At 39.3% G+C, this 27983-nt stretch overlaps 1 protein-coding gene across 1 annotated transcript in view; it reads left to right on the top strand.

The window, feature by feature from the left end:
• SMYD3 (SET and MYND domain containing 3) overlaps positions 1-27983 on the top strand; it is a 439975-nt gene that overhangs the window by 116891 nt on the left and 295101 nt on the right. The window contains exons 3-5 of the mRNA XM_036453366.2: positions 2148-2255; positions 4837-4894; positions 7422-7558. Of these exons, the coding sequence (XP_036309259.1) occupies positions 2148-2255; positions 4837-4894; positions 7422-7558 (303 nt within the window). The remainder of the gene's footprint in view (positions 1-2147; positions 2256-4836; positions 4895-7421; positions 7559-27983) is intronic.

Genomic DNA, 27983 nt, shown 5'->3' with positions numbered 1-27983 from the left:
CAGGATGGCAGCTACAATCATGGAAACTGTGTTAACTAATACAAGCTAGTCTCCTCTGTGCAGAACTGTTTAGAACTTGTAGTAAGCTAAACAGAGTATTTGAATCTCCCAGCAGGGTCTTTACCGTGTTGTGGTTTTCAATCTTGTTTGACAATGGACCATATTTTTTTAGCGATCTTACACAAGTTGGCAGTTGCTAATTGCTCTTCGGGACTAGCCTTCTGAACAATGGAACCGTTTCCCCCACTGAGATAATGTTTTAATATGATGCCTGTTTAATATGAGCACTGACGTGAGAAGTGGTGGTGTGAAGGGCATTGTGGTTGCAGACTATTGTTGAAGACATTGTCCGGTGCGTTGATTAGCTCTCAGAATAACTTCCTCCTGTGATGTACTATTTGGTAGAGCTGTGCGTTTTTCTTTTCTGTCAAGTGAGAATTAGATAAGCTATTATGCTTTTTTTTCCCCCCTTGCCTGTAAGGCAACTCAAATAAATGTGGCTCACAGCACAGTAATTATTTAGCTCTCATGCTTAGCATACTAAGGATTTTTACTCTCCCCTTTCATGTTTATGTGGCTTATTAGTTAGATCCCTGCTGTCGAGCTTTACTTTCTTCATCTATAATGTAAGGATCTACCTTTTGGATTATTGTGGAAGTAAAATCTTTTTTAATTGCCTGGTCATGTGTGTGGCACACTGTAGAATATGAAGTAAATGCTGTAATATTTTGTTCGTAATTTTTACATTTTTTGTTTCCAGTTTCACAACCTTATTTTATATACATCTTTACTTTGAAGCAGCTCAGTCTTGTTTGGAAGTGAGAAGTATACATGCTAAGGAAAAAGATTACAGGCATCCCATTCAGAGCATTGCTCCAGTGGGTATGAAGGAATGAAGTGAGGTGACTGCCCGTAAGCAGAGTAAGAAAGAGGTGACGTCCCCCTTGTAAACGAGGTCTCCAGGGTTGGGGTTCTCAGGAAGTGGCAGCAGATAACCAACCACGCATTCCCCCAACCACTTGACAAGGGGTCACCGTTCTGAGCAAGATGCTGGCTTGAACTTGAAACCGAGTCAATTTCAAAGTAGCTGCAGCTCTTGTGACATTTTTGGTTTGTGTTTGTGCTGTAAGTGGAAAAGAGAGAGCTCCTTCTAGGGAGATTTTTAGGCCCAGAATCTGGGAAGCAGACTTACAATTTCTGAAATAAGAAGTGTTGTGTTGTGAGCATTGGGCATTTCAGTGATGGGACTTCCAACTCCTGTTGGGAAAATAACATACTGGACATTCGGTCTAGCCATCTCTCCCCCACACCCCCAGGGCTACCTATTAGATAGCCTGGCATTTCTCTTCATGTGGCTGTAACCCACATGAGGGGCGCCGGGCATCTCTGACCCAAGACTCAGAGAGGATGTCCTTCCCTTTAGCCCTCTCGTCCCGAGTCCAAAGATGGGTGACTGGCCACTCGTCCCTTCTCTTCAGCCACTCCCGCACATGCTGGGGTCATGGGCTAAGTGACCTTATAACTTTCACCCACACTGCATTTTCTGAATGGAAAGGGGCCCTATTAATAAGGACAACATCAGTAAGACATTCCTGGGCAAACCGGGCATTTGATCATTTTAGCTAATATCCCCTTTCTATGTTAGCTTAAACACAAAGGTTTTATATTTTTGTGATGTTAGCTCTACTGATGTGTCTGTGCTCACTACAGTAGCAGTAAATGCAGAGGGCTGTCTGCTCTGTTTTGATTTTCCTGAACCATGTGTTTTGTTTTCTAATTTGGGGTGTATTTTCCTTTTATATTCAAAGTCACTGTCTATTATTCCATCCTATTTAATCTGTAAAAGACCATCTTATGAATTATTAAGTAAGTAATAATGATTTTTTGTTTGGACTCCACCACCCAGGTACTAAGGGGTAGTGAGGTTGGGAGGAAGGAGGGCAAATGAAAGGACAGAGGTTTGGCAGAAGCTCTTAGTGCCCAAGCCTGGTAACTGCATACCTGGTAAAGACTGAATCTTTTAAAATATTGCCTTCGTTTTCTATTTTGAAGTTATATTTAGGCAGTTGAAATTAATGTTGATAACTCCCAAACCAGTGTCAATGGAAGTCAATTTTTATGTCTTGTATGCACTCTTATCTCCACAGAAGAAAGCTTGGCCAGACCACAAGCGGGAATGCAAGTGCCTCAAAAGCTGCAAACCCAGATATCCTCCCGATTCCGTCCGACTTCTTGGCAGAGTTGTTGTCAAACTTGTGAGTAGATAATGTGTAAAATATTTCTGGTTTTTAATTTAACAAAAGCACTCACATTTGCATATATTATTCTTTTAAAAAATACATATTTTTATTGATTTCAGAGAGGAAGGGAGAGGGAGAGAGAGAGAAACATCCATGATGAGAGAGAATCATGGATTGGCTGCCTTCTGCAAGTCTCCCACTGGGGATTGAGCTCGCAACCCAGGCATGTGCCCTTGACCGGAATCAAACCTGGGACCTTTCAGTTCATAGGCTGACACTCTATTCACTGAGCCAAACCGGCTAGGGCTGCATATATTATTCTTTAAAAAAATACGTTTTTATTGATTTGAGAGAGAGAAACATCGATTGGCTGCCTCCTATTTGGGTGGAGCCTACAACCAGGGCATGTGTCTTGACGGGGAATTGAACCCGAGGACCTCTTCCTGCATGGGATGACAGGACACATGTATTATTCTTATTTAAGGCTGAATTTAAATCCATATTAAATCCAGTAGAAGGTGGATTATTACGGGGAGTGTCTTAAGTCAGCAGCTTGCTGTTTTCCTATCAATCACAGCATCAGCGGCAGTATGACGGGCACAGCCCCTCTTTGAAGGCCTGGGTGTGATCTCCCGGGATCGGAGACAGGACGTCCTGTATTTGTCACATGAGATGTTAGTAGAATCTAATACGTTGCCTTTATTACTGTTCTACTGTGAACTAATGCACAGGGTCTGTATATAATTCTTGTTGTCTCTTTAACTGAGATTTTAATTTTATGATAGTTAATCTTACATGGAAGAGCACTTATTTTTTTATTTTTTTATTTACAGTCAAGATTCAGTGAAATAGTGTCTTCAGTTCTTCTCTTTGCTCTGCCAAAGCAGCTAGTGGATTCTGTGACATCCCCGCTGGTGAAACTTCCTGATTTTGGGGACAGGCTTTAGCATGAGCACCTCTCAATCATTGCAAGCTCCAGCTCTGTTACTTTTTTTTTTGTCTATGAAATTTTATAGGGTATTTAAGAATGTAAAAGTATGATTATATACATAAAACTAATGCAGTGTTATATTTCAGTTACATCTTAATTTAAAAAAGGATTTGCAATACCACATGGGCATTGTCTTTGGACTGAATATGCAACATACATATTTACTACTATGTATACATTGTGTTAAAACATACAAATTTATTTCAAAGCATTAATACATTCAGAGCAATTTTCATCATTATGCATTTCTTTAACCACTGGGTATTAAAAGTTTAATCACTATTATATTTGAGTTTGAACTTTTTTCTACTTTATTAATATTAAACAGAAAGACAACCACTGTTAGAGCAGAAATTGGTTGCTTCAGAATCATCGAAGATCCTAGTTCTCAGTCACCATCTCTGATCTACTGAATCAAAATCTAAAGGAAGCAATCCTATATAATAAAAGCCTAATATGCGAATTACCTGATTATCCGATATGCTAAGGCTGCTCAACTGTTCACTATGATGGGCACTGACCACCATGGGGCAAACAGCTGACTAGTCGACCAGTCGCTGTGACATGTACTAACCATCAAGGGGCAGACGCTCTGACCAGTAGGTTAGCTTGCTGCTGGGGTCTAGCCCATCATGACTGAGTGAGATAGACCAGATACGCTCTAGAGGTCTCCTGCGATCTCTCCTGTGTCCAACCCGGCCCTGAATGTGCACAGGTGGGGTTCTTCAGCCTGGCCTGCACTCTCTCGCAATCCAATCCGGGACTCCTCAGGGGATGTCCGAGAGTTGGTTTTGGCCAATAGTCGAACGACTGGTTGCTATGATGTGCACTGACCACCAGGGGCAGACACTTAACGCAGAAGCCAGGCTCATGGCTGGCGAGCCAGTGGCAGTGGTGGGAGCTTCTTCTGCTTCCACGGCATTGCTAAGGATGTACAATGGGGAGTGGCCCTAAGCCGTCAGTCAGACATCCCCTAAGAGTTCCTGGACTGTGGGAGGGCTCAGGCCAGGCTGAGGGATGCCCCCATAGTGCATGAAGTTCATGTACCGGGCTTCTAGTTGTGAAATACTTTCCATAGAGCCCTTTCTATCTTCAGGCTCTGTGATAATGGCTTTACCTGGTACACCTCATTTCACCCATAGCAGTCCTGTGAGTCAGCTGCTGTTACTACTCTTACGTACCGGATAACAACATTGATTCCTCTTGACTCAAGGTTAAGTAACTTGCCCAAGATTGTTTAAATTCTCCTTTTTATTGATTCATCTTTGTTTTTTTTATGGTTTATAATAAAATATGGTTTATAATATGGCTTATAATAAAATTCTTACAGTGTGGATAGAGCTGTGGAAAAAATAAGAGTATGAAATTTTATAAGAGAGTTTTGCATTTGGAAATTGTTAAGTCACAATTTTTGTTTTAAAGTTGTTACTGATCAAATAATTGAACTCTAAGAAAGTGGTAGAGAGAAGGAATATACTGGATAAAAATCTACTTTTTTAATAGACTTTCATTAAATGTCTAAAGATACTCAAACACATTTACTTACTTACTTATATATTGGAAAACTTGAAATTGTTTTTGGTATTTTCCGCCTTTACTTCATAGATGGAAGAAACCCCCTCTGAATCGGAGAAACTTTACTCATTTTATGATCTGGAATCAAGTAAGTGATTATCAGCATAAAAAAAAATCCTGTCATTTATTTGCTGAGCTTTGTTTTTTGTTTTTCTGTTATGTGAGGGAAATCTAACATGAGTGTATTTAATTGATTCTGGGGTAGCTTTGGCCATACAGGAGTTTGTAAAGTGCTGTTAGGCAGTGAGGGGAATGTAACTCTTAGTCCAGTTGACAAAATAACTTTTCTTGCTTCTCCTTCCCTTCCTCTCTTGATTTCCTTTTCATTTTTTACAGAGAGGAAGAGAGAGGTACAGAGAGTTAGAAACATTGATGAGAGAAAATCATCAATCAGCTGCCTCTTGCATACCCCCCACTGGGGATGTTCCCGCAATCAAGGTACATGCTCCTGACCGGAATCAAACCTGGGACCCTTCAGTCTGCAGGCTGACGCTCTATCCACTGAGCCAAACCGGTTTTTGATGTCAGGAAACAGTGGTGTGAACAGGGAGGGGTTGTGGTGTTCCAGGGAACAGTTAGGCTCCCTGGTCGGAACACAGGTGACTTAGGCCCTCTCATAGCATTGAGCATTGTTCTCCTCCTGATGGCCAAGCTACTCGGGAACAGTGAAGGGCTTCCCAAATCCGAATGTCGAGTAAATGTAAGGTTTGTTTTTCTTCCATATTGGCACAGACACTCTTCATTGAGGCTGTGGATGACTTCAATGCAAAAGTAGCCAGAGCTCATAGAGTAAATTGGCTACACAGTTTAAGATTTGTGTTGGAGATGAATCTAGTACAGATTTATGGTGATGGGATCCCACTTGCCAACGATAATACGTTATTATTTAAGTATCACCAATCATTAGAGAGATGCAAATCAAAATTACAGTGAGATAGTCATCTCAGCCCATTAGGATGGCAACTATAGGATAAAAAGAGAAAACAAGTGTTGGCGAGGATGTGGAGGAATGGAACCCTGTGCACCATCGGTAGGAATGTAGGATGGGATGACCGCTATGGCAAACAGTATGGAGGTGCCTCAAAAAATTAAAACTACAATGACCTTACATCAATGGATTCTGGTTATACACTCAAAATAATTGAAAGCAAATATTTATTCTTCCATATTTATAGCAGTATTAGTTACAATAGCTAAAACATGGAAGCAACCAGATGTCTATCACTGGATGAATAGATAAGCAGAATGTGTTATGTATACACAATGGAATATTGTTCAGCCTTAAAAAGGAGGGAAATTCTGACATATGCTACAACATGCATATGAATCTTGAGGATATTATACTAAGTGAAATAAGGTAATCTCGGAAAGACAAATACTGTATGATTCCACTTCTATGAAGTACTTGGAATAGTCCAGATCATGAAGACAGAAGGTAAAATGGTGGTTTGCAGGGGCTGTGGGAAGAGATGAATGGAAATTATTGTTTAATGGGTATAGAGTTTCAGTTTTACAAGGTGAAAAGTATTACGGAGATGGATAGTGGTGATTTTGCATAGCAATGTGAGTGTATTTGATACTACTGAACTGTGCAGTTAAAAATGGTTAAGGTGGTAAGTTTTATATATGTTTTCCCACTGTTTTGAAAAGAAAAAAAGAAATAACTGGGTTAATTGTTCTATTGAACAAGTAATTTAAAGAATATATGTAAACCTGACATGAGCAACAGAGTTATGCTCTAGTTCAAATGATGTATCTTTTCAAGTTTTAATAGAGAACTAATTAGTCATTTTTTTTGATATCTTATTGCTAAGTAATTAACATCTCTTGGGATGAGTTTCACTATTAACATTAGCCTTGCTCAGTAGCAATGTTATACACACTGCCTTAAGTGAAATGCTCTCAAACTTTATTAATATCTATTCTATTTATTAATTCTATTTATTAATTCTATTAATATTATTAATAGAATTGTGCATTCTTAATCTTAACAGTCCTTTGTGATACATATGAACTGATATTGGCTGTAGAACTTGCTTCTTTTTCAGTTGAAGTAACACCATATCTTGTTTATTCACTCAACCAAGAAATGATTGAAGTTGAGATTTCTTTGGATGATCTATGTTTTCTTGTTGATGTGCTTTCTAATGACAAATTTTACCACTTCTAACTTCAGCTGAACTTTTTAGTTTTCACTTTCTGTCCCCCCACCCCTTGGGAGATGACCTTGCTGTAAATTGTCTCATAGAAAAGTCTGCTTACATGCACTGGTTTAATAATTACTTATCATGTTTGAACATGTGTACAGGATGATGTAGGAAATGTGGTAACACATCTTTATTGATTTTGTTTATAATATTTTTCCATCCGTATGTGTATTTATTTTGATAAATGTTTGATCTTACAGTATAGATGAATGTTGGCAGAATTAAATTGCTAATGTATGTATCATGACTTGCAGTTTACAAAAAATAAAAAAAAATATGTGTTTGCTCTCTGTCAGAATGGAATCTAGGGCAGGAAATATCTAGTTTAACAGTTATTTTTGAACACCTGAAAATTATCCATTAAAAGTTCACTGTGTGATTGTGCTATTTATTTTCTCTTTAAAAAAGATATTAACAAACTGACTGAAGATAAGAAAGAGGGCCTCAGGCAACTTGCAGTGACATTTCAACTTTATATCAGAGAAGAAATACAAGATCCTTCTCAACTACCACCTTCCTTTGACATCTTTGAAGGCTTTGCAAAAGTAAGTGTAAAGTTTGGTATTTTTGCTAATGCTATAATCAACCCTTCACTCCTTATTTTGTTGTTGATCCGTGAAAATCCAGGACCTTTCATGTCTTATATCACTCTCCTACCTTAATGAGTAGAGAATGAAAGGATATATTATATTAAAAATGGTATTTAATTTTAATGTTTTATTCAGTATTCTTATTAATGATCCAAGTATCTTCATTGTCATCTCTCAAGACATACTCTGCCATTGCATTCTTTTAGTTTTGTCATGGTGTTTTAGTACTAGAGTCTGCTTTTAAATTACATTTATGGGGGTGACAGTGGTTAATAAGATTATGTAGGTTTCGAGTGTACAATTCTGTGGTACATCATCTGTATTGTGTGCCCACCAGCTAAAGTCAAATCTCTTGTCACCATATATTAAACCCTTCCATCTGGTCCACCTTCTTCCATCTGGTCCACCATACTGTTGTCTGTGTCTGTAAGTTTTTTGTTTGTTTATTTTTCTTGTTTGTTCATTTGTTGTTTTTAGTTTTATATCTCACATATGAGTGAAATCATTCAGCTCTTTTTTTTGTCTGATTGAAATGAAAAAATTATTGAATCCATTTCTTAAATGAATTCTAAATAATAGGGAAATATAAAAATTTCTTATCTATATATATAAAAGGCTAAGTGACTGACTGACCATCTGTCCGACCAACTGACCAACCAACCAATACATATGATGCACTTTGGCAATTTAAAAATAAATGTTAATTTGCGCTGTATGATGCATATACAGCTCTCACTGGCTCCAATCACACACATGTGTTTCGATCTGTCATTTTGATTGTGAATTTGGTTGTTTTTGTTGATATTCTGAAGCTGAAAGAAAGCAGAGTCATTAACAGAAAACGTCTGAAGACCAACTGTTGGCACAATTGTCCCCGTCTGACACTGGTTTCCCATTTAAATTAATTTGAAGACCTTTTCCCGTGATGCCAGCATTTGCAATGTCTATTAATAAATCACAAGGACAAGCTCTAGACAGAGTAGGAATATTCCCACTTCAACCATTTTCGGACATAGTCAGTTATACTAGTTGCTTTTTCTCTATTTGAGAGCATGTGATGTTAAAGTTAAAGTTGTAAATACTTCATTTCAAGGGAAATTAATCAAGCACTCTGAAATTTACTCTTAATATGTTGTACAATGAGTTAATTAGAATAAGTTTATCACTTTATCAGTCATTGTTTTTATAGTTGTTTTTATATTATGTTTTTATTGTTTTTATATCATGTTTTCATATCAAGTCTTTGTTGTTACATCATGTTATTGTTATTAATCAATTTATATATTTTCATATATATTTTACTAATTTTCTTTCATCTCTGACACTTCTATTATAGAGAAAGGGCAAATAGTGATATTAAAAGACTTATTCTAATTAATTTCCTTCCAGTGTGCATTAATCCATGCCCTGGACTACTGGTTTTAAAATAATTTCCTAAAAATCTGTTTAAATATTCCAGGTCACTAAAATCTTGGATTAGGAAGAGAACAGAAGTTTAATTTACTATTTTATCTGTGGTCTCCTGGCAGCAGCTACCTAAAGTGTGCTTTTAGGAAGTGATTCTGAGGGGTTTTGGGTCCAGGGTGAAGAAGACAATGATTGAGGCTTGACATGGATCTTGATGCCCCTGGGACAGGGACAGAACGCCCTATATTGCTGTGTGTCCACTGTCCTTGCTCTCAGGTTGTATGCTTGGGTTTGTTTAGATAGTGATCACATCTTAGAAACAACTGAAATTTTACATTTGAGGGTAAAATTGCTACTGATTTTAGAATTTGAAAGTACGTATCTAATGACATATGTATCTCATAAATATTTTTAAGATATATTTTGTAATCTACCTATTTTCTAAGAACTTAAATATAATTAGTGTGATTGCTAGAGATTTATTCTTGTTTTCCCCCAAAGTATTTTCATTCTTTAGGGTATGCTTTTATGATTTTCTGGTAATATCATCTTAACACTGAATTCTGGTTTGTCTAAACTTTAATATAGATTTTAAAATACAACAGCTACTATTGCCTGGTCGGTGTGGTGCAGTGGTTGAGCATTGACCTATGTACCAAGAGGTCCCTGGTTCGATTTCCAGTCAGGACATATGCCCGGGTTGTGAGCTGGATCCCCAGTAGGGGGCGTACAGGAGGCACCGATCAGTGATTCTCTCTCATCATTGATCTCTCTCTCTCTCTCTCTAACTCTCTCTTTCTCTCTCTCTCCAATTAATAAAAAAAAATGTTAGAAAATATTACTTATGCATCTAGGGAGTTATGATATTTATTTCATATTCTTCTGAAAATTATAACCTGTTGTGGATAACCTATATACAGTGCATCCAGGCTTTTTTTTTTTTTGATGCTAAGCACTATATAAAGTAACACCTACTGAAAGATAAAAATATATTTTATGATAATTATAACTTCATTAAGTCTGTATCTGTTTTGTGATAGGTGTTTCTATTATTTGTAATTTTTCAAGTGCTCATTACTGGTGTTATTAATATTCATGAAAAATATTTTAAAATGTTGTCTATTACTCAATGTTAACTGAGTAATATATAAATATGTAGTTAATTTTAAATCTGAAAATTACCTATCAAAGCAATAAACCTCAGTGAGTACAACATAGTAATGATTATACACTTATAAAACTTATTAAGTGATCACTACAATAAGTCTAGTACCCATCTGTCACCATGCATAGTTACACAATATTATTGACTGCATTTTCTGTGCTGTACTTGACATCCCCATGACTGTTTTATAGCTACGAATTTGTACTTCCTCATCACTGCCCCCTTTCCACCCAGTGCTCCAACTCCCTTTCCTTCTTGCAGTCGCCAGGCTGTCTTTGTGTCTATGATTTGTTTCTGTTTTGTTTGTTCACCTATTTTGTTTATTAGATTCTACATATATGTGAAATCATGCGGCATTTGTCTTCTTTGACTTATTTCACTTAGCATAATACCCTCCAAATTCATTCATGTTGTTGCAGATGGCAGGATTTCATTTTTTATGGTTGACTAATATTCCATTGTATATATGCACCACTTCTTTATCCACGCATCGACTGAAGGACACTTAGGTTGCATCCATATCCTAGCTATTGTAAGGAAGGCTGCAATGGACATACGAATGTGTATGTTTTTGGGAATTTGTGTTTTGGGTTTCTTCTTTCTTTATCCAGAAGAGGAATTGCTGGGTCCTTCTTTCTCTTTTGTTACAGTCTTTGTTTTAAAGTCTGGGATAAATATTGCTACCCCAGCCTTTTTGTTTGTTTCCATTTTCCTGAAATACCTTTTTCCATTCCTTTACTTTTAGTCTATGGGTTCCTATCTGAAGTGAGTCTCTTGTAGGCAGTGTAAAGGTCTCATTTTCATATCCATTCAGCCACCTATGTATTTGATTGGAGCACTGAATACATTTATACTTAAAGTAATTATTCATAGGTATGTGGTTATTGCCATTTTATTTATGTTTTTGATTTTTAAAAAAATTTCTTCTTAAAGAAGTCCCTTTAACATTTCTTATAATACTGATTTGCTGGTGATGAACTCCTTTAAGCTATTTCTTTTCTGGGAGCACTTGAGGTTTAGATTGTAGGAGTTTGCTGTACAAATATATCCTCTCCACTTGCGAATTTGTTGCCTGGCTGTAAATTGAAGTAGCATGAGACATAGGAAGGAGAACTTTGTCGAGAGGGCGCCATGGAGAACTTCATGTGGGCAGTGAAATGGATGCTGACCTTCAGGAGAGAGGGTGGTGCTGGGAAACAGGTGTAGACAGTGGTCTAGAAGAGCGGCTGGGACGGGGAGCGGAGGAAAAGACGGACCTCCTGCAGACCTGAAAGGTGGCTGCTCCCTGTGGAGTACATAGCAGTTCTACTGAGAACCTTTGAGCAAAAGCTTGGTCTTTAAAATGCTGGTTTAGCATCTTGGCAATAGAAAAATATGTGAGGGTAACGGCACCTCCAGAATCCCTCTGGAGTGGGTGCTGTGGGGTGATGATCTGTTTGGATGGACAGACTGAAGTGATTTGCTTGAAGGCTTGTTTGCAGTGCAGTGTTTATTTTTAGATTGTGTTACGCGAGGGGAGGGTGAGGTGTGCCTGATGAAAATAAAGGTATGAGGTAGGAGGGGCGTGAAGGTAGCCAAAGGGTAGGAGCATTGCAGATGCCTGTCAGTGAGAGCACAGGAGACATGCAGTTACTTATATGTTCATGAAAAATAGAGGCCAAGCTCATCTGTGCCGACTCTGCTAGATCGTTAGGGAAGAGAACTATGTGTCTCCATCTGTGCAATCCCCTCCTCCTTCTCATCCCATATTTTCCTCTCTATTATTTTCAAACACAATTTCCTGATATATTTCAAAACGGGTTTATGTTGGCATGACATTTGCAGTGGTTCAGTCTACTGATTGAGTTCTAAACATTTACTACAAATATAGAAAAGGTATATATGAATAATAACATAAACCTTAAAAGTGGAGAAAATAACAGAAAGGATACATTTGAATGGGGCACTGGGCCGAGCTCAGCACTGCCAGGGGTGAATCTGAGGGGGGCAGTGAAGGATTAAAGAAGACAGACAAGAGAATAAAGCCTGGGCCAGGTGGGATGCTGCTCTCAGATGGAGAGACTGCCTCAGCCTGCAAGCCGAGTCTTTATTTTATAGCCAGATCCCATGAGGCAAAGCAAGGGCATGGTCAAGATGTTTACAATGTTCTCCAGGGTTTGGAATCTACTCAATTACATGCACCCAAACTCTGTCAAGCTTTGTTTTGGCAGCGCTTGGAGGTGCAGCCTCTATCACTTAGCCACCTGGGACCACAGGTTCGCACCATCAGGTCAAGCTTACATCATAGCCTTTGGGAAGGCTTTGCCCTCCACGCTGGGACTTGCACGTGGCTTTGCCACAAGAGGACCGTGCCCTCTCCTTAGTCTGAGGCTTGAACCTGTCCAAACCCTGTAGCCACTCTCCACAGGGCACTGAATAATATATGGTTAAATCACTTTCTCAGGCAAGTAATCGAAGTGCCCTCAATGTCAATCTCCCCATCTGTAAATGGGAATAATAATAAAATCAACTTCGCAGATGAAGGTACTTGGAGTGTCTCCCAATAATCTTCCTGCCCTCTGCTGCCGGCTTCATTCATATTCTGCTGTGAGACTGCAGTGTCCTGTGTCTCCCTGTGCTCGCATCCAGAGCAGCGGTGTCAACCTTTCGGACCTCATGGTCCATCAGTGTTCCTCGCACCCCTAGGTGGCGACTGCTGATCCAGAGTGCCACCTGCGACTGACTGGAAACCAGCATCTCCGGTGGTTGCTCCCAGTTTTGCCCAGTGCTGGCTTCTCTTGAGATGCTGAGAATTAGTATCTTTGAGAAGAAAATTTGCAAACTGGATAAAGTACCTTTCCCTTAGTAACTGGCTTGGTTTCAGCCCATAGCTATTGTGGACAGAAATCATATACCATGTCCTGCACTCCTAACAGCTCCATGATTTCAGAGTAGCTCCTTGGGATATCATGTAGGAAATGTAAACACAAGCTTTCTCCGATGAACGAAATGTTCCTAACACATGCATCTTAAAAAGATGGAGTTAATATAAAGGTTACTCGCTTATCCTGCTATAATTCACCGAAATGGCATGGAATGTACAGTATTTCTTTACTTCATCCCTCAGAATGTACATTGATAATTATATCGATAATTGGTAATGGTTATTAATAACTTAATGTCATAGGCCTAGTTTTTAGATTATTTTCAATACACAGGCTATACGTTGTAGAAGAATGTATCGATACTTCATTATTTTTTTCTGAACTTATATCTTCCTTTTCTAAAAATGCATTTGGTGGACACGAAATGTGATGAGATCTGAAAAATAAAGCAGACAATAAGCCAGTTGCATAAAACATTTCAAAAACAGCCCGTAAATTGGAAGCAGCGAGAGTAAAAGTGACCTCCTGATCACAAAACATGTCATGTGGTGTTTCCAGAGCCCAGCAAAGTGCTTGTTAACTTCTTAACATGGCACAACTGCCACGGGATTTTTTTTATTAGAAATTCCGCATCCCTTTTCCTTTCAAACAGAATAACAATCCTCCTGGTAGCACGTTATTTTTCTTCTTCAGGGCACATATGTGACCTCCAGAACTTGCCTTTTCAGACTCTGAATTGTTAATAGTATGAGTTGCAGCTGGTTTTGCCATGTACACTGTGATTGTATAGCTTTGGAAGTGAGGGTTTAGAAGGTGTTTTATTTTGGTACTGTGATCCTTAAATTTTACATTCCGTTTTATTAGTGGTAAGTTCTTTTTTATTGGAGACTTTTTTTTTTTCATTAGAGTAAAAATGGAGGCTATGTTAAATCAAAAATCTTGCTAATTCATAATATGAAAGAAAAAGTAATATTTTTGATTGAGATCCATACTTGCATTTGGGTGGTATATGCCATTAGACATAGAGTGATGATAACTAATCTATATGATGTTTTGCCATAACCTCATAATTTTAGTAAAGCATCTTATATCAACACGGAGGAAAAATTACTAAATAATTTTTTTGTCCTTTTACTTGAAGAATGGTATACTTCATTAAAAAGCAAGAACAAGTTGTTCATGGTATGTTCAGTTATTAATCTTAACATTTCAGTCTGTTGGCGCTCTCATTCTGGATATGCTGGTGTTTTGTTACTTACGTGCTGTGATAGGCTAATGTGTGGGAAGAATATTACCTTCATTGTTTTGAAAGGTCAGGGGTGTGAGTTTGTGTATTTGCCCCTGGAGGGTTTCCGGAGTTTCATATAGGACCACATTTTAGAGCTTTTCGTGGGTCAGCTCAGTTAGGTTTCACCCCTATAGCATGTATAAAGTAGTAAGGAAAGCAATCTTTTGAATTAATAAAGTGATGAATTATCTAATTACAAATGTGATGGGAAAAGGCAGTATGATAACTTTCACTGCATTACTAAGTGATCCTAGTGACTGATCAAAGGTGCTGGCTTCTATTAAGGAGAAACACGCCATTAAATATTTAGTGCTAACGCGAGCAGGCACCCAGGATGGCTGACCTTCCATCACTGGCCGCTGCATCTGTATGCGCGGAGGTGGCTGCTGGGGACACAGTGTCTCTCTCCTCTGTCTCAGCAGCGGCTGGAGGACTCAGTGATTTGGGCTGCACCTCTCTCCTGGTTTCACGTGAAGGGGCAAACAGCCAAGATGCTTAACTGCACACGGACCCCGGCATTCTAATTACGAAATGCTGATGAAGTTATGATTTATATGTTTGTCCTTCATCACAGTAGATTGAAATGCTGAGTAGATTCAAGAGCCAATTATTCTCACAAATGGTCTTCTCCAATTGTAGGACACTGGGGCTTTCTAAACAAAACGAGTCATGTGTTTTTAATGGTGATGTTTACTTATCATGTTCTTCATCTTTCGCCATGCAGTTAGCATTTCTCTTCATTTGTGTGTAAATAACCTATGATGAGTTGGTGTATGTATATCATAGTTAAAGACTAGATGTCAGCTAACTTCTGAAGTTGGGAGGATAATTAGTAAATTCTTAATCAGCATTTTTATTTATTCCTGTGTTGGTCAAGGTTAATTACTTATATAAGGCTAATGCTTTGATTAAAACCACTGATGGATAAACATGTTGGCTCAGCCTTGTTGCCTTATCTATTAGAGTGTGTAACTTGCAGTCAATTCAGATGGAGGTGGTGTTTTTAAATGACAATGTGTCATTGTGAAAGGGAGAGGTGACTCATTGCTTTCACCTTCCCTTAGTGGCGGAAACCTCTACTCCAGTCCTGCATCTCCCTCCTGGAATGTGGCCTCCTTAGAGTCTGGAATGACAGGTTACTTATTTTGAATTTCTAGCAATCTTCATTGTATGCAGTAGGTGCTTAATTGTTAACTGAATGTAGGAAGGTATGGAAACTCCCTGTGCAGTTTTATGGCTTACACTTTATTAAATACTCTTAAAAATTAATACATTTCTGTAAGCATACAAGACTGTGTAAAAAGAAATCTTTATCGTGATAAACTAGACAAAGTTCAGTAAGTTAGTTAGTTGATAGCTCAGAATCACAGAGGTGCCATTTTTTAAATTCTTCGGGAAATGATGGAATGATTACATTGTTCCGAGTTAGCAAACCTTTTCTGTAAAAGTTCATATATAGTCAATATGTTAGGTTTTGTAGGCCAAGAGGAAAAAGTCAGTTACTACTTCATCACGGTGCTTTATAGTGCACAGTGAGAGGACTATTTATGGTCTCCCTGGCAACTCCTGAACTCTGCCATGATAGCCCAAAGCTTCCAAGGTTAATACATAAGTGAACGGGTATGGCTGTGTTCCAATAAAACTTGGTTTATAGACACTGAACATTGACTTTTAAATATATAACTTTCACTTATGCTTAAATATCTTTCTTTTTATTTTTCTCCCAGCTGTTTACAAATGTAAGAAAGCATTCTAAACCTGCATGCTGTGCAGAAAGAGGTGGTGGGTCAGATGTAGCTGATGGGCCGTTGTTTGTCAATCCTTAAATTATTATTTGTAAGCCAGAGGCTTTTTGTGTTCAGTAGGAAATAGAATATGCTATCAGATTTTCTAACTTAAAAAAAGGATAGAAAACATTTTATCCATTACCTTTTAACAAACCATTTGTTCTACAGTTTTATGTTGCCAATCACATTTATAATAAGCACACTATTAAATGATTGTTTATTGAGTCTTCTTTTTTAATCCAAGAAAATTTAATTCAAGAACTTTAAAATGTCTTAATCCATTGGTAGAGTAAAAGACATAGTGTTTCACTAATCAGGAAGAAATAAATAGAAGAAAATATATACCTTATTAATATCTTACATACAAGATCATTTTTAGTTTTTTTTTTTTTTTTAAAACTATAGGAGTTCACAGAAACAAATCTGTTCCCCACTCCTTCTCCTCTTCCCATGATGTTCAGTTGTGGCTCAGAGATGGTAATGTAGTCAGCTAGAGATAAGAAAAATGCTACAATTTAGTTCTTTTGAGCTTAGTCTTATGCTCTTTCTGTTAGCTGATGCCCAAGTATTCAAGAACTAGCTTCTAAGTTGAAGTAAAAATGTGATACGCAGACAGAACTTAATATTACAAACAACTTTTGGCACTATCTATTCCATATATACTTTTCCAGCTTTATGGAGATGTAATTGATAGGTAATATTGTGTAAGTTTAAGGCATAAAATATATTTAATTTTTTTACTCACAAAATACTTTAACAAATATAACATTTATTTCCTATAATAGCCCTTTGAGTTATTATTTTCTTCTGCAGATGAAGATATGCTGAAGGTCACACAGTTTTTAAATAAGGAGCCAGAGTTTCAACTCAGCTCTCTTAATTTCAGATTCCCCTTCCTTCCAAACTGCGTTCTGTATTCTGTTAGTTTTGTATTGGAGCTCTAATTATGAGCTATTATAAGCCTTTGGAGCAAAATTCAGAGTATGAGAAATGAGAATATTTGATAAGATTTCTATCACTAATACAAAAATATTAGTATTAGTGTAGGCAAAGCTTTACATTCCTTAATTAGGATTCCAGTAACCCTTCATATAGGTGGTGTGTCATGGTTTACACACCTCTCTCCTGCACGTATGCAGATCTAAAGCACTAGTAGGGTGCCTGAAAGAGGATAGGTTTTCCATATCAAATAATTCTGAACTGACGCTGCCACAATTGTGTGTGAAAATAATGACACTTGAAATGGAATTTGAATGGAGCCAACTGCTTTTAGAAATCTGGATTCCACAACCTTGAAGTACTGAATATTAAGTCATTATTTATTCAAGAGCCTTCAGTTTGGGCCTGTCTTGCTTTCCAGCTATTGTTGGATCTGTTTTTCCCCTGTGATTCTCTAAAGATTGCATTTACAGTTTCATACATTTTATAATGGGATAGAATGTATATGCAATGTAGAAGGAAATTCTTTATAGGTACTTTTTTTACCTTAAATTTTATACCTGCTGTAGGCATAGGCAGATAATTTAGAAATATGTTGTTAAGTAGCAGAAAAGTATTAGAACTTTGTGCGACTAGACTTGGCAATTGTGGGCCCTATTCAAGTTTTAGTTAGTATTTAGCTTTAGTTTTGATTTGTTATATGAAGCATTTATCAAGGCGCTATTAATGCAGAGTTGTTCCATTAGGATCAGTTGAATTAGAATCAGGATTAGAAAATATATATATATATATATATATTACTTTGCTTCCATTTGTCATCTTTTTATTTATTTAGTTTTTTCTTTATTGATTAAGGTATTACAAATAAATATTACTTATTTACCCATTGCCCTCCCCTCCCCTACCCCCCATTCTTGCTCTCACTCCCTTGGTGTCTGTGTCCATTGGTTATATACATGCATACAAGTCCTTTGGTTTATCTCTCCCCCTTCACCCTCCCTTACCTTCCCTCTCAGGTTTATGGTCTGCTCAATGCTTCTCTGTCTCTGCATCTATTTTTATTCATCAGTCTATGTTCATTATATTCCACAAATGAGTGAAATCATGTGATATTTATCTTTCTCTGACTGGCTTACTTCATTTAGCGTAATGCTTTCCAGTTCCATCCATGCTGTTGCAAATGGTAAGAATTCCTTCTTTTTTATAGCAGCGTAGTATTCCATTGTGTGGATGTACCACAGTTTTCTAATCCACTCTTCTGCTGATGGCACTTAGGCTGTTTCCAAATCTTAGCTATGGAGAATTGTGCTGCTATGAACATAGAGATGTATATGTCCTTTCTGATTGGTGTTTCTAGTTTCTTGGGATATAGTCCTAGAAGTGGGATCACTGGGTCAAATGGGAGTTCCATTTTTAGTTTTTTGAGGAAACTCCATACTGTTCTCCACAGAGGCTGCACCAGTCTGCATCCCCACCAGCAGTGCACGAGGGTTCCTTTTTCTCTGCATCTTCGCCAGCACTTGTCATTTGATTGTTAGCCATCTGACAGGTGTGAGATGGTATCGCATTGTTGTTTTGATTTGTATCTCTCGGATAATTAGTGACTTTGAGTCTGTTTTCATGTCTCTTGGCCTTCCTTGTGTCCCTTTTCGAAAAGTACTGATGTAAGTCCATTGCCCATTTTTTTTAATTGGGTTGTTTATCTTCCTTTGGTTAAGTTGGATGAGTTCCCAGTAAATGTTGGAGATTAAACCCTTACCAGTGATAACATTGGCCAATGAATATTCATTCTAGCACTTTCTCTCCTAAACTCTGTACCCCATGGGGGGCAGGATTCTGTTGAAATGATAGAGCCAACACAGCATCTGTGGCGTCCCCTGTGACTTGCTGGTTGACGTCCTGGCACCTGTTTTGTCCACCACAGCCCTCCAGAGGCTCTTGGTGTTTCTGGTTACAGCAGAAGTGGGGACATATGTCGTTTTGATGCCTCAGCAATCTTCTGGAATAGCGGGTGACTGCGTTTCCTTGTTTTCCCCTTGTCCAAGCTTCCTTAGGACAGCGCCTATTTCAGCCTCAAATACAGAGATGTTAAGGTGTTCGGCCTTTAGAACTCTTTTCATTGGCCCCGTGGTTCTGCCTTTCTTACCATTTTGTTTAACAATTGTCATTTACTGATTCTTATTTCTTAACTTGTTGAATGACAGGAGGCTGCTATGGCTTGACTTGCCTGCCTATTGTCTGACAATACGCAAAGCTTCAACTCCAGCCTTGCTCCCTCTTCTCTTCTCTAACCCATATTTTCTACTCACTCCTAAAAACTGTCATTGGCAGAGGCATCATGGACAGTACTCAGACTCTCCCTTCTCCTCAGTAAGGCCTGTTGCTTCTCCGCCTTTTCTCTCTTCTGTTGGCATCCAGCCTCCTGACTCAGCCGCACAGAACCTCAGGTCTCTGCTTCTCCCCTCTCGCCTTCCTTCCTTGCCCTGCTAAGGCTGCTTTGGAAATATCGCTTAACTCTGTGCTTTTCTCTTTATATCTTTTGCCTCTGATCTAATTCAGGTCCTTTTAATTTTGCCCGATCTCATTGTCTCTCACTCTTTCCTTGGACTTTAACCCATTTTTATATACTACCACCAGAGATATCTATATTTAGAAAAGCAGATCTGGTCAGGTGAATCTTCTGTGCAAAAACGTCTTGATTCTTACTGCCTATTGTTTAAACTCAAGGCTTTACAATGTGACATTTGAGGACCGGCAAGCTCATCCCCGGGACTCCCCCGGGGCTGGGGGACTGCGTGGATGGACAGTGTATCTGGAGGGTGGAATCGTTTCCCCAGGCCCAGGTGCAAGGTGTCCATCACTGAATGCCTTTACTCCTTCACATCGTCCCATTGTCACTTCTATCACGTTTTCTCCACATTATTCCATTGTCAGTGTGTTTCTTCAGACTTGCAGATCTTGGAGCATTGTTGCTATGATAGTAGTACTAAATGTAGACGGGACAAGTACCTTCACTGGGTAGGAATTTTGACAGGGTAAGGACATTTTTAGCCAATTTGTAAAGCTGCCCAAATATTTGAGAGTACACATGGAGAGGAACAGATTAGCAAGACCTGCTTATGGTGCGTGTGTGCGTGTGTGTGCGTGTGTGTGTGTGTGTGTGTGTGTGTGTAAATGTATAAGCAAGAAGGTGGAAATCATTATGTGCCTTTGACTCATCCTCATGTGATGTGCTTCTCTGTATGTTATCCTGATTTGACAGAGGAAGTTGAGCTTCAAGTAATAATCATGATCAGTAATTGAGTGGGCTTCTGCTTTATCAGTAGTGCTGGGTTTGATAATCAAACAATTACCAGGATGTGATCCGTTTTGGAAATCCATTCCGGGAAGATAGCCATGTCTGTTTGCTAATGGTTGTCAGGCAGGCGGCTAGCCTTTCCTCAGACAGTGATGATTGCTATAGAGATACTTGCTTGTGCTGACAGTGTTTTCCTCATATCATGAGGTTTGGATGATCTTTGTCACTTCTTACCTCCTCAAAGTCAGCAAAAAGAAGCCTGCACATCCTCTGTGTTTTGTGGAAGTAAGGCATTGTGCTCTATAGTTAAAAATTATCTTCCAATTATTTCCACATGACAAAGAATGTTTACACTTCGATGATCTTGGTATTTACAAGTTCTTTTGAAAATGACTTCATGTTTTCAGTTATCCTATTTAATAAAAGCCTAATATACTAAGTGTCAGGTTGTCCATTCAGCCAATCAAATAGTTGTATGCTAATGATACACTAAGGTTGCTCAACCAATTTCTCTAATGTTCACTGACCACCAGGGGGCAGATGCTCAGATCGGTAGGTTAGCTTGTTGCTGGGATACAGCTGATAGGGACTGAGTGAGACAGGCAGGACACATCCTGGAGCCCTCCTGCAGTCTCTCCCCAGCTGGCCAACCTCCTGTGTCCCTCCCCAGCCCTGATCGATCATGCACCAGTGGGCTCCCTCAGTTTGCCCTGCATCTTCTCACAATCCAGAACCCCTTAGGGGATGTCGGAGAGCCGGTTTTGGCTCCATCCTGCAGGCAAGGCCGAGGAACCCCACTGGTGCACGGATTTGTGCACCAGGCCTCTCGTAATATCTAAGGTCTCAGGGAGTGAGCATTCACATATTCAGTCTCAGTTATCAGCCTTAGTTGAGTAGGATTTCCAGTGCCCTAAAGCCTTGGCATTTGATACTTCCCAAAAGGCCACGATTTCTGCCCCAATTCCAACCTTGGCAAACACAGTTCCTTCCGGCGTTCTTGGAAAATCCTCTTTAATTTTCAAGACTCTCTTCAAATGCCCCCTTTCTAGGAAGCCTTTCCATCTCCCCTAGACATGTCCCATTGTGGCAGGAGTGGAGAGTAGAGCCATACACTTTATGCAGATAAAACTATGGGATTGGACACGTCTCTTACTTTGTCCCTCCAGCCAGTTGCCGGTGTCCTGCGCGGCCGGTTTGTCACCAAAGGGAGCCCAGCGCTCCAACCCATCAGACTCCGACAGCTGCCGGCGATGATGGGCAGCATCTTGCTTCCGGACGTTTTGGAAATCTTTCCTCCTGGTCCATTTGTGTCCTTTCTGTTTGGGTAGTTATGTCTCTGATGATCCTGCTCCTCTGTGAAGATTGAAAGGATTCATGCTTTTTGAACACGCAGATCTGAAAAGGCTGCCAAGTTACTAATTACTGCTAATGATCTTTATAGCAAAATAATGAACGTAGGGATTAAATGGTGTTTTGTACAGTATGCCTTTTCCTAAAAGTCATGCTAGTGAATTTAATTTCTGTAAATAGATCAGGTATGTGAATTAGGAAAATGTGGAGATTAGCAAGGTCCAATTGTGAATCTTTTTCGGGGGAAGATTTATTTGGTGCGCTCAGTGCTCTGCTTTAAAACCTGGGTTCCCACAAACTGTGTCCCATGTAGGATGGGTTAGCCGCACCCCCCTCCCATTTGCAGGGCCAGTCATTTCTTTAATACACTTCACTGAATTCTTGGGGCCTGTTTCTAGAATGGGTTGGGGTCCTCTTTGCCACATTGTAATTCACGGGAAGAGTGTTGGAGTATTGGCTTTTTACAGCCTTTTGGCCACGAGGCCCCTTAGCAAATGGCTTCCTCTTCTCCAAAACCTAGTTAGTGTCCATGGGACCATTTCTGCTCGAAATGCCTATTCCACCTCCAGCCTGGTCTTTTCTAAGGAGGGTTTCTAAGCCCAGTCATGTCAGCGGGTTTTCAGTTTGACCTCAGCAGACACAGATGATGAGAAACAAAATAGAGAGCTGGACATTTCCCCCTGGCAGGTGAGGTAGAGGAGAGTGTTTACACTGCTCTTTATCGCCAGGAAGGTGTTTGGTTCAGTTCTGCTATGTCTGACTGGTTGGAGCTTGGGCTGTTTTCTTTTGTGATAAATTGTACTGATGCCTGAGTTGAGCAGTAGGCTGACCCAGGTGCCTGTGCTTATGTTTATATCTGCGTTTATTTTATACTTTGTCTTCCCATTCATGTTATAACATGACAACGTATTTTGATAAGTACATTGTTTTACTAGAATTTGAACTTATCTAGTGAATGGGAAGCCCTGCTATAGAGTTTAGTCCAATATACCGTTAACATTAAATGGTTTTGAACAATTTATAAATATTTACTGATTTTAGAAACAACTTTGATACCCTTTTGATTCTATTAGCTAGTTAATGCCTTAAATAACCTTTTGGTGTAACTAAGTTTTTAAATCTTAGGCAAATAAGTAATTTACATTTTTCTAGATCAGTAATAGTTAGGGTGCTTATTTTTCTGTTGCTTTTTAGAATGTTGACGTATCCTTTTCATCCTTATTTTCAACTGGCAGCAGAATTCCAAGTATGAAAAAGTCTGATTAATTCTCTCACACTGAAGTCATTTAATCGTGCTTTGCCTACCAGCTGCTTTCTGTTCAGTACATTGAACATGAGATTCTAGAGGGCCGTTGTGCTATCATAAATTTTAAATGTGAACCATTCTTCCTTGCAAGTATCCGATGCTGTTGCTGTTTTGAATAGGCCAGTTTGCTGGGCAGTTTTTCTGGACATTGCTGTTGTATCAGCCAAGGGACTCTCTCTCCTCACCCCTGCACGCTGGGTGTCACTGTGGTATTTGGTATTATGGATTGGCAATAGAGATGTTGGGGGCGGGTTTGCTTGAGTTGTCATCCCTGCGCTCCCTTTATTTCCAGAGTCTCTGGAGAGGTGGGGAAGTAGGGTCAAAACAAGCAGTGGGACTCTCACTTCGATGTGTCAGGTCAGAAACAACCAGTTCAGTGAACTTCCGCTGCACAGATGTGTATGGACCGCCCCAGCGCTGTGTGGAAAAAGGGTATTTTCTGCCCTGTCTGGTAGGAGACATAAAACAAATATAAATAACTTAAATATAATTATATTGAATGTTCCTTGAAAGCTACACCGTGCCTTATTCCTTTCTTTCTTTTTTAAAATTGTGCATGCCAAACACAATACATCATGGGTGCTCAGAATATTCTAAAGCAGAGTCTGATGACTACGGTACACCATCTTGAGACGGAGATTTGGTGCAGGGACATCATTTGATGAGGGCCTTTCGTGATAGGCATTCTCGGGGGAAAGTCAGTGCTAACTTCCTAGAATTTAGGAGTCACTCTTCCAAATAGGCCCCTGGGGACCCCAGAGCTAAGAATTAGGTTCCCATGACTCTGGATGCCAAAGGAGGAAGCAATCCAAAGGTTTTTTGTTCTGGTTTATGGTTAATGAATGTGACCATTTCTTGGTAGGAGCAATTGAACATACAGTATACAGATGGTGTATTATAGAATTTCACACTTGAAGCCTATATAAATTTATTAACAGGTATCACCCCAATCATTCAATGAAAAAAACCACAATGAGAAAAAAAAAAAGGATTCTCCTTGACTAGTGCCTCAGGCTCATCCAGTGATCTCACTTCCTGTTGAGGCGGCCACATGCCATTTGCTCCTCCTGATCCTGGCGCCACCCTCGGGAGGACATTTTCGAGTGGGAAGTTCAGCACTGGGCTTTCATTTGTTTATTTTGCTTTTCGTTTTCTGTTTTTCAAAATAAACTGAGGAGGATCTATAGAAAGACGTGCAGAGAAACAGGAGGAGCTGTGGTCTCAGGTTGTTTGGGATCCATGAAGGGAGCGTTTCAGAGAGGAGATGGCCAACACATAGACGCAGGCGTCTTCAAACTACGGCCCGCGGGCCACATGCGGCCCGCAGAGGAGTCTGATCCGGCCCGCCAGGTTTTTTGGGCAGTGAGCGCAGCCGAGGTGTTACAGTAGGAATTAGTAGTTCATATAGTCCGGCCCTCCAGCTCTCTGAGGGACCGTGATCTGGCCCCCACTTTAAAAAGTTTGAGGACGCCTGAAGAGGATCAGAGACGATAAAGCACTTCCCATGCTTATTTAAAGCCTTTAATACTTAAAGGTGTCTAGCAGGGAGTTTTAGCAGCTGGAAGTTCACCGGCGCCATTTTTATTTTTCATGTGGCCTGAAAGTATGGAGACTTTTCCCTCTGTTTTAGAATGGAAATTGATGATTAGGCTTTTGGTATTTTTATCCAAATGAAAAGTTATTTCTCAGAATGTATTGCTCCTCCTGAGCTATTCTTTTTCATCCTTAGGGAATAAAATCACCCCACTCCCCAGCCCATATTTGAACTTGGAATTACTTCTATCTGATTTGGTGTTAGTGCATTGATCTGAGAGGAGCTATACAGGCTCTGTGATTTAGGATTTGGCAAAGTTGGTGACTGTGTGGTGTTCTGTAATGAAAACAGTAGGAATGGGGAAGATGAGTCAAATGGTCTCATCTGAGCAATCATTTGCTTTAGTTACTCTTTTGTACAGCATAGTTTTACAATCAACCTTAAAAGTGGTGTACACATGTAATACTGGGATTCCTTTATATCTTAGTAAAACGGGAAGTGTAGGTTTATTTTTATGTTATGATATGTGATCTCTTAAGCATTGTACTAAGGCACTAACTCAAGTGATTATCCAATGAACCGCCCGGCCTGTTAGGGCTCCATCAGGCTGTTAGTCACTCACCAGCAGGTGAGGTGTAGGAGATGGAAACCAACTTCTGCTGTTTTCAGTAGAGCGCTGTTTGAATTCCCTGGTGTGTAGGGAATATAGTTTTATTTATGAGCATTAAAACAGTAAAATGTCTCAATTTCAGTTTTAAAAAATATTTTGAAGAAAAATAATGACACAGGTCAAGTAAAGCTTGAAGATGCATTTTGTTTACTTAATGCAGAAATTTGTATAAACCGTCAGTTCTGCTCGGTAATGCAGTCAGGAGCAGAAATGGATTTGCAGTGCCACTGAGTGGGTTCCCCAAGTCAGTGGTTTGAGTACCTGCTCGCCTTCCAACTCTGGCTCTTTACAAGCTTGCAGGGGATGAGAACCACAGTCGTTTGGTTTGTCCTGGCTGAATGCTGCCATTGGTATCAGGAGCATTTAAAGGAGAGAGCTGGGCATACTCACTTATTACGAGAAGAGAATGAAGATGTTTCTTGACTTATGATGGGGCTGCATCCTCATAAGCCCATCATAAGTTGAAAATATGGGAAGTCTATAATGCATTTAATACACCCGACCTACTGAACATCATACTGTAGTCTAGCCTACCGTACATGTGCTCAGAAAACCTACATTAGCCTACAGTTGGGCAAAATCATCTTGTTGCCCAGGAAAAGATCAAAATTCAGAATGTGCTTTCTACTGAATGCATTTTAATTTTCCACCATTGGAAAGTCTAAATAATTAAAAGCTGAGCATTGTAAGTTGGGGGGAAATCATAGGACAGGCTAATTCTGTTTACTTTTTAAAGAAAGAGACCTATTTTTTTTTTTGATTCCTCATATCACATTTTCTAATTAAAAATTATGTGGTAATAAAAAGTCAAACTTCAGTTAGGATTTACTTTTAAAGTATGGCTATGGAAGCTAATCTGTTGTTTCAAATTATCTTCTTCAAATAGCTTTATTTCCTTTATCATCCTCCATAATATTAATTTATTAACATATTTATGAGAAAGTAGCCTTTATCTGCATATATAAAATGGAAGGATTCTTATTTGCCCATTAACATTTTTTCTAATGTAATAAGACTGTGAAATTACTACAACCCATAATATTTTATGTTAAAAGTACAGTTTATGTCCCATTGAAGATAACAGGAACCCTTTTGCTGAGACTTGGGCTGAAATGAAGTTTTCTGAAAGTCCATTAATGTGTTGTTTGAATTAACATTTTTCTTGAGGCATTTTATATCTTGTAAGATCTTAGAGTTAAATGTGAAGCAGAATCCTTCAACGTTGTTTCACTAAATGAAGTCTGTGCTCCGCAGAACGTGAGCTGAACCCGTTTGGACTCAGCAGTTATTGTGAGATGTATGAGACCTTCTCATGTAATCGGAGGCAATCTCAGGAGAGAGCTGTGCTAGGCGTAGATGTCTCTGTGAAGCTATACCTGTTCTTTACCCCTGAGAACCGTGTCACAACTTACCCCACATGGTATGGGCCTGTTGTAGGAATTCCAGCTCAGGCAGCTGCTTGCAGTGGTTCTGGGTGAGCTGTAAGCAGGCTGCTCTGAGTTCTGGAGCCAGGAAAATAAAAAATTTAACTAAGGTAAAAGTGTCATATCTCATTGGTAGTTTTTATTTATGTATTATTATTTTATTTATTTATTAAGGTATTACATATGTTTCTTTATTCCCCTTCTCCTCTCCCCCCCCCCCCCCCCCCCCGCCTTGCCTCCTCCTCAACTCCCCACTCATGCCCTCACCCCCCTATTGTCTGTGTCCACTGCTTAGGCTTATCTGCATGCACACAAGTCCTTTGGTTGATCTCTCCCCTTTACCCCAACCCTTCCCTACCTTCCCTCTGAGGTTTGACGGTCTGATCGATGCTTCTCTGTCTCTGGATCTGTTTTTGTTCATCATGCTACCTCAAGCCACAGAGATGTATCACAAGGCTATTCACTTATAATTTCAGATATACATTTATTAATTTGTAGCCGATGGCCAAAAGCAGCAGAGGCATTGGCAGAAAAGTAAATGTAGCTTATTGTCACATATTTCTAGTGACCATGCTCTAAAGTGGTACAGGTTTCCCCACTTTCCCAAAGTTTGCGTTTCGCTACTTTGCTTTTTTTTAGTACCCGTTTTTCCTTACTGGAAGAAATTCAAAGAGGATTTTCGCTTTTAAGGAAACAAAGGCAAAAAGCAAAAATAGTCATCAGCGTTCATTTTGCAGCTCACACCCTTTGCAGCGAGAATGGTCTCGCCAAACTCCTTCCGCAGGAACTACACCCTGTATCTCAGCATCTCAGCATCGCGCTGCCATAACTTCAGGCTATCCGGGAACATCTGTGCTTTATCGCCATGCTTTTGTCATCCGTTTGCAGGATACGTCCTATGGTATTAGCTAAGAGAGTTTGTAAGGTTGTTATGCTCAGCATAAAACTGGACGTAATTAAGTGTTTTGATCATAGTGAATGAAATAAAGACCTTGTGCATGCATTGAATTTTGGGTCTGAGAACACTAAAAAATTTCCATATAAATGAGTGGAAATTGCTTTTTTGCTTTATGTCATGCTTTATATCATTTCAGCCTATGAAAGTTTTTCCAGGGATGCTCTGTTTCCGGCTGGCGGGGTAAACCTGTGTTTTCAAGATAGCGATGACTGACTGATGTGGTTGAATGCTGGGGACCCAGAGAATCCTCCCAGTTTATTGTGTTTGTTGGTCGGTGGTTCTTCAGGCTTTGAACCGTGACTTACTTGGCTTTGAGGGTGAAGATAAGACATCTTTATGATGTCCTTTTCTCACTATTTTTTCTCATATGTATTCATTGAAATCTGTTTA

Source organism: Pipistrellus kuhlii, unplaced genomic scaffold (genome assembly GCF_014108245.1).
Source record: "Pipistrellus kuhlii isolate mPipKuh1 unplaced genomic scaffold, mPipKuh1.p scaffold_m20_p_25, whole genome shotgun sequence".
Lineage (NCBI taxonomy): Eukaryota > Metazoa > Chordata > Mammalia > Chiroptera > Vespertilionidae > Pipistrellus > Pipistrellus kuhlii.
Note: the sequence above shows the minus strand (reverse complement) of the source record. Positions and strands in the feature narration are given on the sequence as shown.